Source organism: Dendropsophus ebraccatus, chromosome 4 (assembly GCF_027789765.1).
Source record: "Dendropsophus ebraccatus isolate aDenEbr1 chromosome 4, aDenEbr1.pat, whole genome shotgun sequence".
Lineage (NCBI taxonomy): Eukaryota > Metazoa > Chordata > Amphibia > Anura > Hylidae > Dendropsophus > Dendropsophus ebraccatus.
The window spans coordinates 78,065,249-78,083,663 of NC_091457.1; the positions used below are offsets into that span (position 1 = coordinate 78,065,249).

The 18,415-nt window shown below is 42.2% G+C and overlaps 1 protein-coding gene across 1 annotated transcript in view; it reads left to right on the forward strand.

Moving 5' to 3' along the window:
- LOC138788326 (EP-cadherin-like) overlaps positions 1 to 17,327 on the forward strand; it is a 38,114-nt gene extending 20,787 nt beyond the window's left edge. Inside the window, exons 3-16 of the mRNA XM_069966085.1 lie at positions 1,271 to 1,479; positions 1,789 to 1,932; positions 2,468 to 2,617; positions 3,372 to 3,516; positions 3,597 to 3,769; positions 3,841 to 3,969; positions 4,693 to 4,875; positions 7,672 to 7,916; positions 11,233 to 11,375; positions 11,537 to 11,761; positions 12,343 to 12,558; positions 15,355 to 15,485; positions 15,764 to 15,907; positions 16,253 to 17,327. Coding sequence (XP_069822186.1) covers positions 1,271 to 1,479; positions 1,789 to 1,932; positions 2,468 to 2,617; positions 3,372 to 3,516; positions 3,597 to 3,769; positions 3,841 to 3,969; positions 4,693 to 4,875; positions 7,672 to 7,916; positions 11,233 to 11,375; positions 11,537 to 11,761; positions 12,343 to 12,558; positions 15,355 to 15,485; positions 15,764 to 15,907; positions 16,253 to 16,459 — 2,444 coding nt within the window. The 3' untranslated portion in view covers positions 16,460 to 17,327. The remainder of the gene's footprint in view (positions 1 to 1,270; positions 1,480 to 1,788; positions 1,933 to 2,467; positions 2,618 to 3,371; positions 3,517 to 3,596; positions 3,770 to 3,840; positions 3,970 to 4,692; positions 4,876 to 7,671; positions 7,917 to 11,232; positions 11,376 to 11,536; positions 11,762 to 12,342; positions 12,559 to 15,354; positions 15,486 to 15,763; positions 15,908 to 16,252) is intronic.
- The last annotated feature ends 1,088 nt before the right edge of the window (positions 17,328 to 18,415 follow it).

Sequence of the window (18,415 nt, forward strand, 5' to 3'; positions counted from 1 at the left end):
TTATAAAACTAGGCATACCTTTTTATCTTAAAGGGGTTGTCCGGCGATAAAAAATTATTCACAGAATAACACACATTACAAAGTTATACAACTTTGTAATGTATGTTATGTCTGTGAATGGCCCCCTTCCCCGTGTCCCACCACCCCCACCCGTGTACCCGGAAGTGTGGTGCGCTATACATTACCTGTCGCGTGCCGACCACGGTCTCCGATCGTCAGCAGTGACGTCTTCTTCGGGAGCTTGGCGGATCTTCCCAGAGTGCCGGCCGCCCTCTGCAGCGTCATCCGAAGCTCAGCCGCGATTGGCTGAGCATAACTGTGCTCAGCCAATCGCGGCTGAGCAGCTGATGACGTGGCCGGGTCATCAGCCGCTCAGCCGCGATTGGCTGAGCACAGTTATACTCAGCCAATCGCGGCTGAGCTTCGGATGACGCTGCAGAGGGTGGCCGGCACTCGGGAAGATCCGCCAAGCTCCCGAAGAAGACGTCACTGCTGACGATCGGAGACCGTGGACGACACGACATGCGGTGAGTATAATGCACCACACTACCGGGTCTAGCGTGGGTGGGGGGAAACACGGGGAAGGGGGCCATTCACAGACATAACATACATTACAAAGTTGTATAACTTTGTAATGTGTGTTCTGTGAATAATTTTTTTTCGCCGGACAACCCCTTTAAGGGTAGTTCTGTAAAGTTATAAGATGGCATTTTTACTTTGCTATTCAAGTGCCATAGATGACACTGAATAACAGCAGGCATACCACCTACTGTTTGTACTGGGCTGCGTGAAGGAAATGAAGCCCAGTACAACAATCATGCAGGGCACCGTGGGAGGTGTTCTGTTCTGATGCCCAGGCACACTGCACACCTGTACCTAGTAAAACATGTACAGCATAAAGGGGCGCCTGCCCCTGTGTGACATAACACGCCTACAGGGGCGTGATTGCAGTGCTAGAACGCCCAAGGGACCATGACTACTGGAAAATGAAAAGGCGCCCAGATGACTACCTCTGGTTGATTTATATACAGCGCAGGACTTAATGGATTTATTCTCAAAACACCGGGCAGGGACGGGGGCTTTGGAAATGTTGAAGTGTGCTGGGTCGTGTACCAGCATGTTTCCCTAGCGTTATAGTGAATTTTCATGTGATGGCAAAAAAGCCAGCTCTTGCTGCAAGTTAAGAATGGTCCACACTTATCAAAACCAACCTATTTCCTGACGTTTAATCCAAATCTGTGACCATTATTCTCCACCTTCTGTTTTTCAGTAACGTTTGTTGACTGCACTGCTCGAAAACATGGTAAATTTGATGTTGGAGACTCGCGGTTCTTGGTGCTCACAGATGGGAGCTTAATTACAAAACGACATGTTAAGCTTCAGGGCCCAGATGTCAACTTTCATGTCAATACATGGGATGCTCTGGGGGTGAAATATTCCACAGTGGTCACTCTAAAAAGGCTGCAGCAGCCTAAACGGGTAAGAATGTAGAATGACTTTATGGAGCATAATACTGGTGGTCTTCTCTTGCTAAAGTGTACCTATCACGAGGGCTGCTGCTAAGTCAGCAATGAAGTCCACTCTCTGGGAAGAAGTTTGTGTTCTCTTGGCTACAAACATGCATGAGACTGTAATGGACGTGCTGACCCGACCCCCCCCCCCCAATCCTATATTGCATAGGTGTTTGTACCTATGGAGACATGAACTTCTGCATAGATAGTAGACTTCAGTAGTGGCTCTTATGTCATGTACACATTTAATCTTTCTAATCTTTATTTTTTTTTGTAGAAGGCTTATGGCAAACACAAACCACCCTTGGTGGTGTTTCCTGTGGAACAGAGTGGCCTAAAAAGAAGGAAAAGAGACTGGGTCATCCCACCCATCAATGTGCCAGAGAATGCACGGGGCCCTTTCCCAAAGAAACTCGTACAGGTAAGGACTGTGTGCGGTGTCCCTCTCCCTAAATTCCAAACCGGTTACATCCTTGAGCTGGGCCCACCTCTATTTTAAAGTGTTATCTGCATTTGAGTAATGTCCTGGACTAAATCCTACATGTTAAATCAGTGCTGCAATACGGCCCACCAGTTTATCAGTGGAATCAGTCAGCAATTATCGGTTAGCAGTTCTACAAGCTTGAGCTACTCCTAAGACAAGAGGATCACTGCTAATGTATTAGGCCAGTTAGGTTTTCCTAGGAATGACTTTAGTGACCCTGATGTAACAGCAGTATACAGATCACTGATCTACCCAGAAAAAGTACTGGGGGATTTCAGCTCTGAACACTGTATATTGAACCTTGTATGCCATAAATAAGACTATATTCTAAATCTAATCTAGAATGATTTGTAAAGACATTAGTTATGAGGGTCTATTCTGTATGCAAACTGTGAAATGTTAATGTGACACATCAGTGCAATGCTACTAATTTGCTGTTGTATGTAACTTTATGATCTCTCTCCACTTCAAGATTAAATCAAACAAGGGAGGAAAGATTTATTACAGTATTACTGGACAGGGTGCAGATAGCCCTCCAGAGGGAGTGTTCAGTTGTGAGAAGGAGACTGGCTGGATGTTGGTGACTATGCCGCTGGACCGTGAATTATATGCATCTTATACTGTAAGTATCTGGTCTTGGTCTGTTTTCTATGTGGTGGATTTGTGTGTTTTGGTGCCAATACACTTTGCAATAAAATGGGCATTCAGCAGGTGGTGTATTATGGGGGACACTCTGACAGATCATGTTGGTGGAAATTATCTTTTTTAGAACTGTCCAAAGGTTGTTCAGCCATCAGTTATTGAAAATGTATGGCAGCCTTTTAAAATCTTATTTTGTGCAGCGAAAGAACTGTGACCTGCATGAGAACTTTTGATCCTACTGAACCTTATACACACAGCTGACTGTTCATAATTAGCAGACTGACTTCTAAGGTGCCCATACACTTTTTTTTTTTTTTTTTTCTAGTCTACCAAACCCGCCAGTGGCAGGTTCAGCTGACTGTATAAAGTCATGGGGGCCTCTCTACTTTTCCTCAGACATCTGTCAAGGCAGAGTTTGGGCGTGATGGATTTTCACTGGCCAACCCTCTTATTCTTAGAGCGATAGGCTGTGTCTGTCCTTTCCCCATAGGGCACATACAACACATTGAGAACTGTTGTACAGACAATTGCTCAGCCAACTATTGATGATGTATAGGCACATTTATTTAATGTTGTGAAGGGGGAGAGAAGGCATGTAAATCTTAAGCAACTACTGTACTTATCTGGCAGCTGCCAGGGTATAAGGTACATTATTTCCCCCTCATTAAAATAAGCATGCATGTTCCGGTGTCACTACTTCTAACAATTTTTAACTAATTTGAATTCCAACACAGCTACTGTCTCATGCGGTAACAGCGAATGGCCAGCCTGCAGAGGAACCTATGGAAATAATTGTCCAAGTTCTTGATCAGAATGATAACAGGCCCAAGTTCACAGAAGAGGTCTTCAAAGGTTCGGTGAGAGAGGGCGTTCCACCAGGTGAGCCAAACTTCTGTCTGCTCATGGTGTTTTATCTACTACCATATTTGTTTCTTAGCTTTAAATGTACCCTACCTTAGGAACCCCTGTAATGAACGTAACTGCAACAGATGATGATGATCCGGAAACGGCAAATGCCATTATTGGTTATTCGATTTTAAAGCAGGAGCCTGAAGACCCAGCCGCTGGGCTGTTTACCATCAATAGTGCGACTGGTGTCATCAGTGTGATTGGTACTGGACTGGACAGAGAGGTGGGTCCTTTCTTCATTGTGTATAATTGAAAATATTGGTCAGCTGGCTTACCTTGGTTTTGTATCTTCAGAAAGTACCAGAGTATATACTGACTATACAGGCTGCTGACATGGAGGGTAAAGGACTGGAAACCATTGGAAAAGCCATTATCCAGATTTCTGACACCAATGATAATGCCCCGATTTTCGATCCTGTGAAGGTAAGTTTTTAATTGATATATCTCAGTACCTAAGGGTTGACTACTCTTAACTCATCCTTATAAATTGTTTGCATAAAATGACTTGAAATCACTTCAAATCTGCCTGTTTAACTTTAAAGACTTGCTTTGGTGTTATGTCCACCCCCCCATGGCATAACATGGTGTGAATTTTTAAAGCAGATCTTTCTGCAAGAGAATTCTTGTTTTGGAGTCTGAACAATGGGTTGTTGGGGAAATTATGGTGACTTCTACCTGCCTTGCAAGCCTTGATTGATCCCAGTTTGGCTATTGGGAAAAGAGACATCAATCAAGGCTGAAGGGGTTTGGGAGAAGCCACTGGGTACATCCTGATGACTCCTGGTCCAGGCAGCATGGAAGTGATGACTGTTACACTTTTTTTTTTTTTTTTTTTTTGAGTTGTCCAGGATTAGATAGCTATTTTTCCAAAAACATCACTACTGTTGTCTTGGCTTGTGTCGTATTATTGAGCATAAATCACTTTAATGGAGGTGAGCTGCAATACCACACACAACCTGTGGACAAGTATGGTGTTTAGCTTTTTCTAGTTCTAAATTACCCCTTAAGTTTTACGCCATTTGTGAGTTTGTTTTAAAGGCTGTCTCCAGGCTGTTTGGTGTCACAACCTGACCCCATCCAGTAGTGGTTTTTTTTTTTGTTTTGTTTTGTTTTTTTTCCCTTTGTAATTTTATATAATCTTTACAGTACACAGCGCTTGTGCCAGAAAATGAAGTTGGATTTGAAGTTCAGAGGTTGTCTGTAACTGATGAAGACCTGGAGAATTCTCCTGCATGGCGTGCAGTTTACAAGATAAGGGGAAACGAAGGAGGATATTTCAGCATTACCACAGACAAAGAGACAAATGAAGGCATTCTGACTACAGTCAAGGTTGGTGCCTGTACTCCTATACGTGAGAGCTAGAAGGCTTTCATGATAAGACTCATTGTTTGAGGGATTTAATCCAAAACGGGGGAGTTTGGTGTGGTGAAGAAGAAAAATAAAGTGGTAATGTAGTCTGTATCTTCTGACTCCCACCTGACTTTCTAGCGCCTGTGACCTTGCTGAATGCTTCCTGTTAAAACAAAGTGGTACGTTTCAATGGAACTTTTACAACTGCGTACTTTAACTCACTGCCTCTAGCGGATAAAGTGTAACTCCTCCCCCTGTACAGGACAAAAGCTGGCCTTTCATAGAATCCTTGTGTATTCTCGTGGTTAGATGATTGCATTAGGTTATAAGCTATTTATGGCAGGATAAACAGCTGACTTGTCAGTCATTTCTTCTGTTCTGCGTTACAGAATTTCTTCACTTTATGCAAAGTTGTGTGCCCTTTAAATATAGAAGCATTCATTAGGGTATTACAGTCACAATTAAAGATTATTTGTAGGGATATATGATCTTACAGTTGAAAGGGCAAAATGTTGTCAGGATGATAATGTTAAAGGATTATTCCAGAAAGAGCTGGCACTAGGCATAACTATTACTGATTCCTATAGTTGCTTTAAAGGGGAACTCCAGGTAGAGGTTAAAGAATGAAACTTCTGCAGAAGCATATAGCATTACTTACCTATCTATCCCAGTTTTGAAACGACCAAAAATTTGTCTTGGGTTTTTTTCTTTTGTATTGCTTTTGTGTGTTCCCACCCACACAGCACGCTGTATTCTATACCTGTAACGCTGATATTGGAATAAAGTAAAGAACTTCTTAAATTTGAATTTTTATTTTCCTTTCCACGTACACCTTATGATCAAGCATCTTTTATCTTTTGAAGTTGAGCCCCACAATAAGGAATTTATCCCGTACTATCTTACATTGGATATACTGTTTATGCCTTGATTTTTGTGCAGGTGGTATTGGTAGTGCCGGCTCTGATCCTCTGCCATTTAGCATCATTTACTTGTGTTACTGCATCATTTTTGTGAATACACTGCAGTATTGCAATGAAACTCCATGTGTGTGCTCCAATACAGCCCTAATTTCACTGCACACTTCTGCACAATCAGTGAAGCTGCAGCAGCTGCTTCTGTCACTCCTTGCCTGCTCAGGTGTAGGCTAGAGGGGCTGGTCAGAGATGGTGAATCACTCAGGGGATTGGGGGATCCAACCAAGCCTCCTGTGACATCATGCCCTGCCCCCTGTCTGCATCATCAGCCTGTGCTCAGCAAACAAACTCAATGTGAAACACAGGCATGGAGTTTGTCTCCTAAGGTGGGAGAGCAGAAGGAGCAGAAGACATTTTTTTTTTCAATTTCTGGATTTCTATCAGCTACCAGTGTGGCAGAACCGCACAGATATGGTTATACATTATATACACATCTATGTAACGTGTAATAGAAAACAAGTTTTCCTTATGTGGTGTTCCCCTTTAATGAACAATTTGAACTTTTCTACCTCTAATATAACTGTATTCCTTAGTTTCTCATGAGTCTTGGGCTACACATCTGTATTTGTTTTGCTGTCTGCATAACCATGGATCTGTGATACATTGATGGCCCAAATATGTAATCTGTGGGCTACCTGCAGTCACTAAGTCTGTGGGAATCCGACCTTTGTAAGGATATGTCTAGATTACTTGTCCAGTGTTGTGCATTAACTCATAGAATATTGGGTCCTATACTGCATTAATTTGCAAGCTCAGCTAGTATTGGACTGAATTATGTACTGTTCATCAAAGGTAGACGTCATAATTCCCTTACATCTCTGGATAGCACTTGTTGTTATGTGGCATTTCACCTTTATCTTAGGCGTTAAGATTAATATATCCAAAAGGAATTAGTCTTGTCTGATATCTTTTAATGGAATATAAATAAGAAGGTTAAAGGGGTAGTGCGGCGCTAAACATTTACTGACAAAACACAAAGTTATACAACTTTGTAATGTGTGTTATGTATGTGAATGGCCCCCTTCCCACTGTACCCACCCTAGACCCGGAAGTGTGGTGCAATATACTTACCGCATTCGTGTCGATCCCCGGCTGCCATCTTGTGACAATAACGTCTTCGGGAGGCTGGCCAGACCGCTCCAGCCGTCTCTCATGCCGGCCCCCCCTCTGCCCCGTCATCAGCTGCTCAGCCGCGATTGGCTGAGCACAGTTATGCTCAGCCAATCGTGGCTGAGCAGCTGACGACACGGCAGAGGGGGGCCGGCATGAGGGACAGCTGGAGCGGTCCGGCTGGCCTCACGAAGACTACTTCATTGTCACAAGATGGTGGCCGGGGTCGTCACGAATGCGGTAAGTATAATGCACCAACACTTCCGGGTCTAGCGTGTGTGGGGGGGAACACGGTGGAGGGGGCCATTCACATACATAACACACATTATAAAGTTGTATAACTTTGTAATGTGTTTTGTGAGTAAATGTTTAGCGCCGCACTACCCCTTTTAAGTCGCAATGCTGCAGTATGTGTTTTGTTTGCCTGGTTTCTATGCACCACTCATAGCTGGCCATTCCTACTTGTGTATATTATATACTGTATACTCAAACCTAGAAAGGCCAGAATGACCTTTTGAATTCCTTCAGACAATAAGGTCTATGCATACATTTTCTGTCAGACTTCCTGACTCTACTGCAAATGTGTATGAACATAGCCATAGAAGTTGGTTGTATCGTAGCTTTTATGAAGCTTAAAATGTATGTGAGGAAATATACCTTCTGATGCCTTGTCGTTTTTCCTTTTTGACAGGGTTTGGATTTTGAGACCAGGAAGCAGTTTGTGCTGCAGATCACAGTGGAGAATGAAGAACGTTTTGCTGTCCCTTTGCAAACTTCAACTGCTACAGTAACTGTGAACGTGGAGGATGTGAATGAGGCTCCATTCTTCGTCCCGCAGGTCAGCCTAGTGGAGGTTTCAGAGGACTTGCAACGTGGGCAGAAGATCACAGCACTAGTGGCCCAGGATCCTGACAAACAGCTGAACCAAAAACTAAGGTAGATCAGAACAAACTTTGCTTCACTGCTCTTTAGCCAGCTCTGAAATGAATTTGTCCACTGTAATAAAACAGACATCTGTAGTCTTTTAAATCAGTAGGATTACAACAATACACAATTTATGTAATTTTATTTCACTTTCACTAAAAGTCACAGGAGTCAGAGGTTTTATCCGTGATAAGAAGAAATATGTTCATCCGCAGCTTCATAAAATTCAGTAGCTTTTATTAAACGTCACAAAACATAAAATAACAAATGATTTAAAAGACACGCCGACGCGTTGCAGGGTGAGAACCCCTTAATCATGGCAATCATAATGAAGTTACAGCTAGTTTAAATGTGGATCGGATGTGACGTTAGACTAGAAAGGAACGCCCAACGGGGCAAAATACACCTGTGCGTCCGTCTCAGGTAAGTCACATGACTGATTTACAGCTCAAATTGAAAAACAAATAAAAATAAAACAGTGACACAAAAAAGAAATAACATAAGGGTGTACACAGACAAATACATTCAGTAAATATAGTATAAATCGGTTCTATAGTTTAACCCTTTCGGGAACCTGGTGTTTTTTAGTAACATAGCGGCATATACCGCATCGCGGTACCGCACATGGAAAAAAGCCCGTAGTTTTAAGCTTTAGTTTTAACCCTCCTTGAAAGATTATGCATTTGGTTGGATAATCTCCTCCAACCCCTTGCAGTGAGAACGATGGGTTATGTCAGAGACAGTAAGAGCCTACTTGCCAGTATGGATAAGCTACCTATCATGGAAAATGCATCATGGCTCTCGTGCGATGTAGTAGCTCTTTATTCTAATATCCCACATGATATGGCCATTCAGGCTTTAGCTTTCCATATTGGCAAGTACAGCAATTACAGCAAGGAGTTATCAGAATTTATCCTGATTGTTACACGTTTCCTACTGACCAATAATTTTTTCCAATTTCTTGATGATTTTTATTTGCAGACACTTGGTTGCCCGATGGGCGCTAGTTTCTCACCATCTCTAGCCAATTTGTACATGGCCTACTGGGAGGAGGTCGTTCTGTATAGCGCACATAACTCTTATTTAGGTGTCATCACCTGGTATGGGCGCTATATCGACGACCTCCTCCTAGTTTGGCAAGGGTCAGAGAGCCAAGCAATAGATCTGGTACGTTATCTAAATGCTAACACCCTAAATTTAAAATTTACGGCACAATTTGAGCCAAAGTCCATTTCTTTTTTGGATGTTAAATTGCACCTGATTGACGGAAAAATTGCCACTGATCTGTACCGCAAGCCTACTGCGGGCAATGGTTTGCTGCATGCCCGCAGCAGTCACCCTCCCCATGTAACTAAGAATCTCCCCATTGGAGAATTTATCAGACTTATCCGCACATGTTCAGACCGTGCGGGTTACGTAACGGGTGCTCAACAACTGGAATTAAGACTTTTGGCTAGAGGATATAATAATCATGTCATAAAAAGGGCCCGTCGTATAGCAGAGCAGAGGAATAGGGAGTACCATTTAAGAGATAGAGGTGTTGATCCATATATGGGCGAGACGGTTAACTTTAAAAATGATAAGTCTAAATGTGACATCACCTTCTCCACAAATTACAGCCCACAGTATAATGACATACGTAACATTATAAAAAAATATTTACCTTTGCTGTTTTGTGATCCCAAGTGTGAACAGATCCTAAACAATAAAAGCAAGGAGAGGTCAAACTTTGGGCAATCTTTTGTCCCCAAGTGACATTGGAAATAGTCCACAGCCACACACACAAAATTGGCTTAAAACTACGGGCTTTTTTCCATGTGCGGTACCGCGATGCGGTATGTGCCGCTATGTTACTAAAAAACAGTCAGTGGTGTCGTCCAGTACGGGTCGCGATTTCAGGATCCGATCCTTCATTAACTGCAATTCATCCCACATCGTGTATGTTGCACACTGCACGCAGTGTGATTTGCAGTACGTGGGGTCCAGTATCAGGAAACTCAAAACCCGTATTGGAGAACACCTATCTGATATCAGAATGTCCATTTCATCCGTCAATACTCGTTCACTTTCGGGTCTTGCTAGACACTTTGTTGAGTGTCATGCAGGAGATACGAGTAGCCTAAAGGTTGCCGCGATTGAAAGGGTCAATAGACCCAAACGCGGGGGTGATTGGACACGCATGGTTAGGAAAAGGGAGGCGCTGTGGATCCTTAACCTTAATACCAGGTTCCCGAAAGGGTTAAACTATAGAACCGATTTATACTATATTTACTGAATGTATTTGTCTGTGTACACCCTTATGTTATTTCTTTTTTGTGTCACTGTTTTATTTTTATTTGTTTTTCAATTTGAGCTGTAAATCAGTCATGTGACTTACCTGAGACGGACGCACAGGTGCATTTTGCCCGTTGGGCGTTCCTTTCTAGTCTAACGTCACATCCGATCCACATTTAAACTAGCTGTAACTTCATTATGATTGCCATGATTAAGGGGTTCTCACCCTGCAACGCGTCGGCGTGTCTTTTAAATCATTTGTTGTTTTATGTTTTGTGACGTTTAATAAAAGCTACTGAATTTTATGAAGCTGCGGATGAACATATTTCTTCTTATCACGGATGATTCGGGCTGCGGTCCCCAACGTTAGTACCCGCGAGCTTCTACATCACGGAGATCCATATGTCTGGTGAAGCAAGGCTGCGTGGGTGAGCTGACAACCCTTTACCTGTTCCATCAGAGGTTTTATGTACTTTTTTATTTTTTTTTTTAAATATAATCTTGCTTTCACATTTTGCACCATAACCCATAGATTTTGTTGATACAAATTTTTGCATAAATGTGACTTATTTTTGTGATCAGCAAATTTTGCGTGTGTGATTTTAGTTGTGCAGGTAATTCCACAGTTGACAATATTTTTTCTTTACTGCATTAATTCCTTATGTACGTAATTTACAGGATATTATGAGATTGTGGGAGTCCAAACTCCATGCCCCCCGGATCTCTAGATCCTCAACCTTTTCATTTTGCTGTTCCCAAGAGACTTTTTGCTGTGAAAAAGTGTATTATACGATTGCTTAAATACAATAAGGAGAAGTGTCAACATGTCTTACAGCTACTATGGCTATATATTCCCCCCCCCCCCCCCCATCCATGGTATTGGGCTATATTCTGCCTGATATTGCACTGCATGACCATTTAATTGAATGAGGCAAACCAGCACAACCAATTGAGTGGTGTGACTCCCACATTGAAAGTGTCAGATTATATTTACATGTATACTTGGTGACGTGGTCCTATTGAGATCTGAATTTATTTATTTTTTTTCATTCAGGTTTAAAATTGCCAATGACCCTGCTAAGTGGGTCACTATAAACGAGGACACTGGCATTGTCACTGGAAATGGCAACCTGGATAGAGAGTCTGAATTTGTCAAGAACAACAATTACACAATCATTGTGATGGTGGTTGATGATGGTAAATGTGATTTTGTTTTTGTTCTGTCTCTTAACTTTAGTCTGTATATAATACTGCAAGTGTGTATATATACAATATTTGGGAGGCAATAGATAGTAACTTGTGCTTTTTTTTTTTTTTTTTTTTTTTTTTTTTTTTTTTTTTTTTTAATGACTATACAGGGATTCCATTCGCTACTGGCACGGGTACCCTTGTCCTGCAAGTGCTTGACATAAACGATAACGGTCCTGTCCCCAGCCCTCGTGCTTTCACTATATGCAGCAGGAAACCTGAGCCATATGAGTTCACGGTCTCTGATGCTGATATTCCTCCAAACACTTACCCTTATGCGGTAGAGCTCACACATGGCTCTGACATTACCTGGACAGCTGAGATCAAAGGACAAAGTAAGTGGATAAGGGATGTAATCTATTTTACAACTGCATTAATGTAGCCTAAATAGATGAACAAAATCCTAAACTAAGGTTCTGAGTGGTGCCCCAGCACATATGTGAACATGGCCTTATGCTCGATGGCTGGACTTTTCTGAAGTGGTTTGCCTTTGACATTGCATGTTACTGCTAATTGGCGTTTTTGTATAGACTTTAGGACACAGGTGTCATACATGTGACCCTCTGGCTGTCCAAGCATGATTTGAAATTGTACTTTTGCAACAACTAAAGTCAAAGCTATGGATGTCTGAGCGTGATGTGAATTTTAGTTTTGCAACAGCTGGAGGGCTGCTAATTTGACACCCATGCTTTAGGCTGTGTTCACACATGGTGGTTGTTTTACAATGAGTTTGACTGTTTTGTCACCAATTGCAGTATAATTACAACTTTTGTTAAAATTACAATTTTTTTTTTTATTTTTTTTTTTTTAAAGAATCGCACACAAATTGCTCTATTTCTGCAAAATTGCAACAGACACAACATAAACTCCTTAGGAGATTCCTGTTAAAAAAAATTTCCCCCTCCCTTCTTTTCAGATTCCTTGTTTCTTCAACCTAAAGAAGAACTTAAGACTGGAGACTACAATATATACATTCGCTTATTTGATGCTCAGAAGCGGGCACAAGTTACTGTTGTCAATGCTACAGTGTGCAACTGTGAAGGCAGTAGTGTCTCTTGCCAAGATAAGGTTGTTGCTGGATTTGATCTGCCCATTATCCTGGTCATCCTGGGATCTGTTTTGGCACTGCTAAGTAAGTGGTTTGGTTTGTTTTTCAGCCTCCTTGGCTGAAATTTTAGGGAAGAATCCATGCATTCATTTGAAACCTACATTTTAAAAGGATTTGTGATTTTTCACAAGGATTCTGTGGCAATTGTTTGTCTCCCCACCCAAATAGCTTGGTGTTCTATGCAGTTGAGATCAAAGCAAATAATGGTTATTTTTCTTTTACACTTACCCCTCCCCCCCCCCCCAGCCTTCCCCCAAAATAGTGTTTACAGTGCAGTTACATTCATTGAACAGAGAAGACGTAATCTGTGAGTCACTGGATCAGATTAGACTTCTCTTTTCTTCATGCTGTCCAGGCACCCGTTAAAGACCTTTTTATGTTAAAATAATCTAAAGGCTCCTTACTTTGTCAGCACTGTCCCTGCCTTTTCCACATCCATAGTACTTCATTTTGTGATGCCTCCCTTGGTCCCTACACAGTAGTAGGAAAAATGTAACTGTCCCTTCACTGATAGTTAGTATACAAATAGTTAGGTAGACTTCCCTCCCCCTTGCATATAATGGATAGATTCCCTTTTGGTATATTGCTAAACCCTGTATTTAATGAGTAGGAAGGCCTCCACTAGGCAGGTAGATGGGAGTTCCTAATTTTAGGTACATTCCTTCTGTATTAAGGTACGTAGCCTCCCCATATAACAACCCCAACCCCTTCCCAGCTCCTATTCCTATGTCTGTGGTCTGGTGTAGGCAGGGTGATACAACATGGCTGCGCCCCATACATCCTGAGCAGGACCCGGCACTGTAAAGGCAGAGTGGTTACTGTATATCACTGTATATCACCCCAACACAAGGGAGGAGCATACATACATCTAGGTTCTACCTAAAATCAGCATGTTCTGTGTGCGTATGTGATGGTCATATCTATACAAAAATTATACTAGTGCTGCCTTGATGGCTGGGCTGTTGCATTATTTAAAAAGGTGGGGTGGACATAATATAGAACATAGGTTTTGATTAATGCCCGCCCAGTGCTGCATGCTGCTCCTGGACCCCCACTGACACTCTTTATATCTCCCCTCCTGTTACGTCACAACCCGGCTGACTGATGCGCGCTAAGCCAGTTGGTGACTGGGACATCGCTGCGGTCTCTGATTGGCTAAGCAAACTAAATCCAATCCTTTTTATGATGTACCAGACAAATTTTGACATACCAAAGCCGCACCACAGGCATTAGGTCCGGTAAGCATACTTTGTTTCCCCCACCCGCTGCTGGCGCTGTAATTTTGATTTTAGCCAGACTTCTCCTTTCATGCTATGTTATAGGATGCAACAATCTTCACCGAACTCATCCCAGCCCCTTATAATACATGTCTACCCTAAAATGCTAACATGACTTTAACTGGGTTATCAAGGATTAAAAAAAACATGGCTGCTTTCTTCCAGAGACTGCCACACTCGCCAGTTTGTTCACTTTCATGCAACAGAATTGTAATACCAGACACAACCTTAAGACAGGTGTGACGCTGTTCTTTAACCCCTTAAGGTCAAAGCCTATTTTCGTTTTTGCTTAAAAGTCCATAGCGCTTGCATTTTTTCACCTAGAGTCGTATATGAGCGCTTATTTTTTGCGAAACTAATTGTACTTTGCAATGACAGGCATTATTTTTCCATAACATATGCTGCGAAACCGTAAAAAAATCATTTGCGCTGTCAAATTAAAAAAAACGAATTTGTTTTGATTTCGGGGAGTTTTGCATTTACGCCGTCCGTCCTATGGTAAAACTGACTTGTTATGCATGTTCCTCAAGTCATTACGATTACTATGATATACAACATGTATAACTTATATTGTATCAGATGGCCTGTAAAAAATTCAAACCATTGTTAACAAATATGCGTTCCTTAAAATCGCTCCATTCCCAGACTTATAGCGCTTTTATCCTTTGGTCTATGGGGCTGTGTGAGGTGTCAGTTTTTGCGCCATGATGTGTTCTTTCTATCGGTACCTTGATTGCGCATATGACTTTTTGATCGTTTTTATTACATTTTTTCTGGATTTGATGCGACCAAAAATGCGCAATTTTGCACTTTGGAATTTTTTTGCGCTGACGCCGTTTACCGTGCGAGATCAGGAATGGGATTAATTAATAGTTCGGGCGATTACGCGCGTGGCGATACTAAATATGTTTATTTATTTATATTTATAAAATGGGAAAAGGGGGGTGATTTGGACTTTTATTAGGGGAGGGGATTTTTTATTACTAAAAACACTTTTTTACTGTAACTAGAAGCCCCCCTGGGGGACTTGTATATAGACAGCACTGATCTCTCATAGAGATCAATGCTGTGTATATACACAGCAAAGATCGATTAGATCGGTCATAGATTACTATGGCCTGCTGCAGGCCATAGCAATCTATTGCCGAGCCGGGATCAGCGTCATTCCGACGCTGAGGCCTGGCACGGGCAGAAGAACGGATCTCTCCCCCGCGATCGCATTGCAGGGGGGAGATCCGTCCCACTAGACACCAGGGACACGGAGAGCACAGCATCTAAGTGCAGCGGTCAGGTTTGACCGCTGCACTTAGAGGCTTAATTAGCCGGCGCGGCAACGGGACCCGCGCCGGCTAATAGAGGCACTGCCCGGCTGCACGTGTCAGCCGGGATCAGCGCCGTTCAGAGCGGGGTCCCGGCGGGACCCCGCTCTGAACACCCCGAGCGGCACCATGACGTATCTGATATGTCATGGGTCGCTAAGGGGTTAAAGAAAGCGGCAGCTTTTCTAATACTGGACTTTTGACATCTAATCTCTCATCTACAGTCCTCATCCTGCTACTGTTGCTGTTTTTGAAGAGGAAGAAGGTGGTAAAGGAACCTTTGCTACTTCCAGAGGATGACACAAGGGACAATATTTTCTATTATGGCGAGGAGGGAGGAGGAGAGGAAGATCAGGTAAGTTGTATTTTGAACAGAATACATGAAGTATGTTTTATGACCATGTGTTAGGGTCCATTTACAAAGCGATTATCTGCCAAAGATTTAAAGCCAAAGCCAGGAACAGACTATAAGCAGAGATCAGGTCAAAGGAAAGTCTCAGATTTCTCATTTTCAAATCCATTCCTGGCTTTGGCTTCAAATCTTTGGCAGGTAATCTGTCAGAGAATCTTTGTGTAAATAGACCCTTAAACATCCTTCAGAGTAATGTCAAATTATTCCCATTTATATTTTAGGATTATGACCTGAGTCAACTTCACCGTGGACTAGATGCTCGACCTGATGTTATGAGGAACGATGTGGTCCCCACCCTAATACCTGCTCCACAGTACAGACCCCGTCCCTCAAACCCTGATGAAATTGGAAACTTCATTGAAGAGGTAAGTTATAAATGAGGGGGAAATTTAAATGGATATCAAATGAGCGGTTGTGCTAAACACCTTATGAAAATGCAGGTTCCAGAGATGAGATGTTGCTTGCTAGGGTTAAACTGCTTAGTCGTCAATTTCCTGTGAGTGGACATTAGTGAGCTTCCATGGCTGCTTATATCGGGAAACTGCCTAATGGATTCTCAAGCTCATTAAAAGCAGAAATTACCTCTAAACAAGCTGACAGAACATTACTGGCATAATCTTCTGGAGGCTATGCTCTTCTATTTTTACAATTTTGCTACTAAATGTTGGAATGATACATGCTTTCTCTCTTCTTTTCCCTCTTATTTAAAGAACCTCCATGCAGCTGATAATGATCCCACTGCTCCACCGTATGACTCCCTCCTTGTGTTTGACTATGAAGGTAGTGGATCAGAAGCAGCTTCTCTTAGTTCCATAAACTCTTCAAGCTCAGATGCTGACCAGAATTATGACGGTCTTAGCGAATGGGGTCCCCGCTTCCGGAAATTGGCAGACATGTATGGTGGAGATGAAGACTAGTTTGAGAGGAGGGGACAGTCCAGTAATGTATCAATAGTAGAACTTCTGCCACATCGCCTTAATGAAAACACTGGTCCTTCAATTTTTATTTTTTTAGACTACTAAAGACTATACACTGTATTGTACCTTGAACCACTACTTGCATGTGTTTTTGTTTGTCTTTTTTTTTTTTTTTTTTTTTTTACCCCCTGGCTTTTTTTGCTTGACTGTCTATGTGCATTATGAAGCCAAAGTGTGTCCAGGATCGTTCGGTCAGTCTGTAGTGCTTGGAATCTGGAAAAAAAATAAATCCAGTGTCTGCAGTGGTGCTCAAACTAGAATCAATTTTTTTTCTACCTTCCTGTAGAGGCTTTGGAAGAAACAGTACGGTCATGTTTGCCTTATTTTTACAGTCAGACCTACCGCCCTTAAAGGTAGCACCAATAAGAGCCCCCCCAAACTATTACCCATTGACTTTTGAAAGTATTTGTAGTCCAAGCATCATTCCAGTGTAATGCACTCTCCATTCGTGTGGACAAATTTCCAGCCACTGTACATGTTTAGTGCTGGCCATACTCTCGCAGACCTAAACCACCTTTATGGCGCTGAATCATTGGATAATCATACCAAAGCCTTGCGGCATCAGACCTTCTTTTGTTTTTTTTCATGAACATTCTCATGCCATCCCTGGTAGATCTTATTCCTTTTTATTTTTTTCCCCTTGTTTCTTTAATTTTGGGTTTTCACAGCAGGTTTTATATTGTGATTATCTTTCAACTTTGTATATTTATAGAAGTAAATTGTTTTTCTAACTTGTGTTAAACTTGCAAGAAAAGATTTGATGTAAAATACCCAAATACATTTTATTAAAGTTTTCTCTGTGTCTTCATTAACCTGCTGTGAGTCAAAGAATTACACTTTTGGCTCTGTGGTCAGACAAAAGTTTTATGCAGGAACAACGTCTTGCGAAGGTCTGAACTGCTGTGCTTGGTGGTCTCTTTGGCCACCTGAGGCCAAAAGAACCATAGTTTGGCATTTTTGCCCAAATTGAGCTCCCCTACCATTGTGTTTTTTTTTAAATATATATACTGAGTGTGATCTGCCAGTTTAGGCTGGTATTGAGTCTTTACCTTTTTCTTCATTTTCTAAAGTGGATATCTGTCAGATTAATTCCACAGGAGGCTTTCTGTAGGTTCTTTATAGCACATAAGTTTCTGATATAAGGAAGCAATTCTGTTTTTGCATTTAAAGGGAAACTATCAGCAGGTTTAAAAAAAAAAAAAAATGTAACCGGCTGATTTATTCCTTATTCCACAGGAGACGCCAAGGAGGAAGGTAAGAATCTCTACCTTTTTTATTCTCTGTGCCGTTCTGGTGCATTTAGTCTTAGGGCTCATAATGGGTGCCCCAGTGCTCCTGTCTGTCTGCCCCCATAGCACTTATCTGGCCTGCCCCTTTCTAATGATGAGTGGAGCAGGCCGAATTGGTGCTATGGGGACGGGCAGTGCTCCTAACAGTCTCACTGGACCGTGGAGCACATGACTGACGGCACTGCAACGGCACAGGGGAGGAAAGTGAGTATGTGCGCACTATGGAATCCCCAACGGAACACCCATCGCGGATTCCGCAGCTTGCGGACACTGGCAGCCGCCATACACTCCATTCTATGGTTTGCCTGAGTCCGTCGTCTACCCAAAGAATTAACCCGCTTGTTCTTTAGGCGGACGGCGGAATCTGGCAAATAGAATGAAGCCTATGGTAGCAGAGGAAGCACGTGTGCGCGAGCTGCAGAATCCACAATGGGTGTTCCATTGGGATTCCGTACTGTACACATACCCTAAGGGTGCCTTTACACAGACATTTATCTGACATTTGAAGCCAAAGCCAGGAACAGACTATAAATAGAACAGGTCATAAAGGAAAGACTAAGATTTCTCCGATTTCCAAATCCATTCCTTGCTTTGGCTTAAAGAGAAT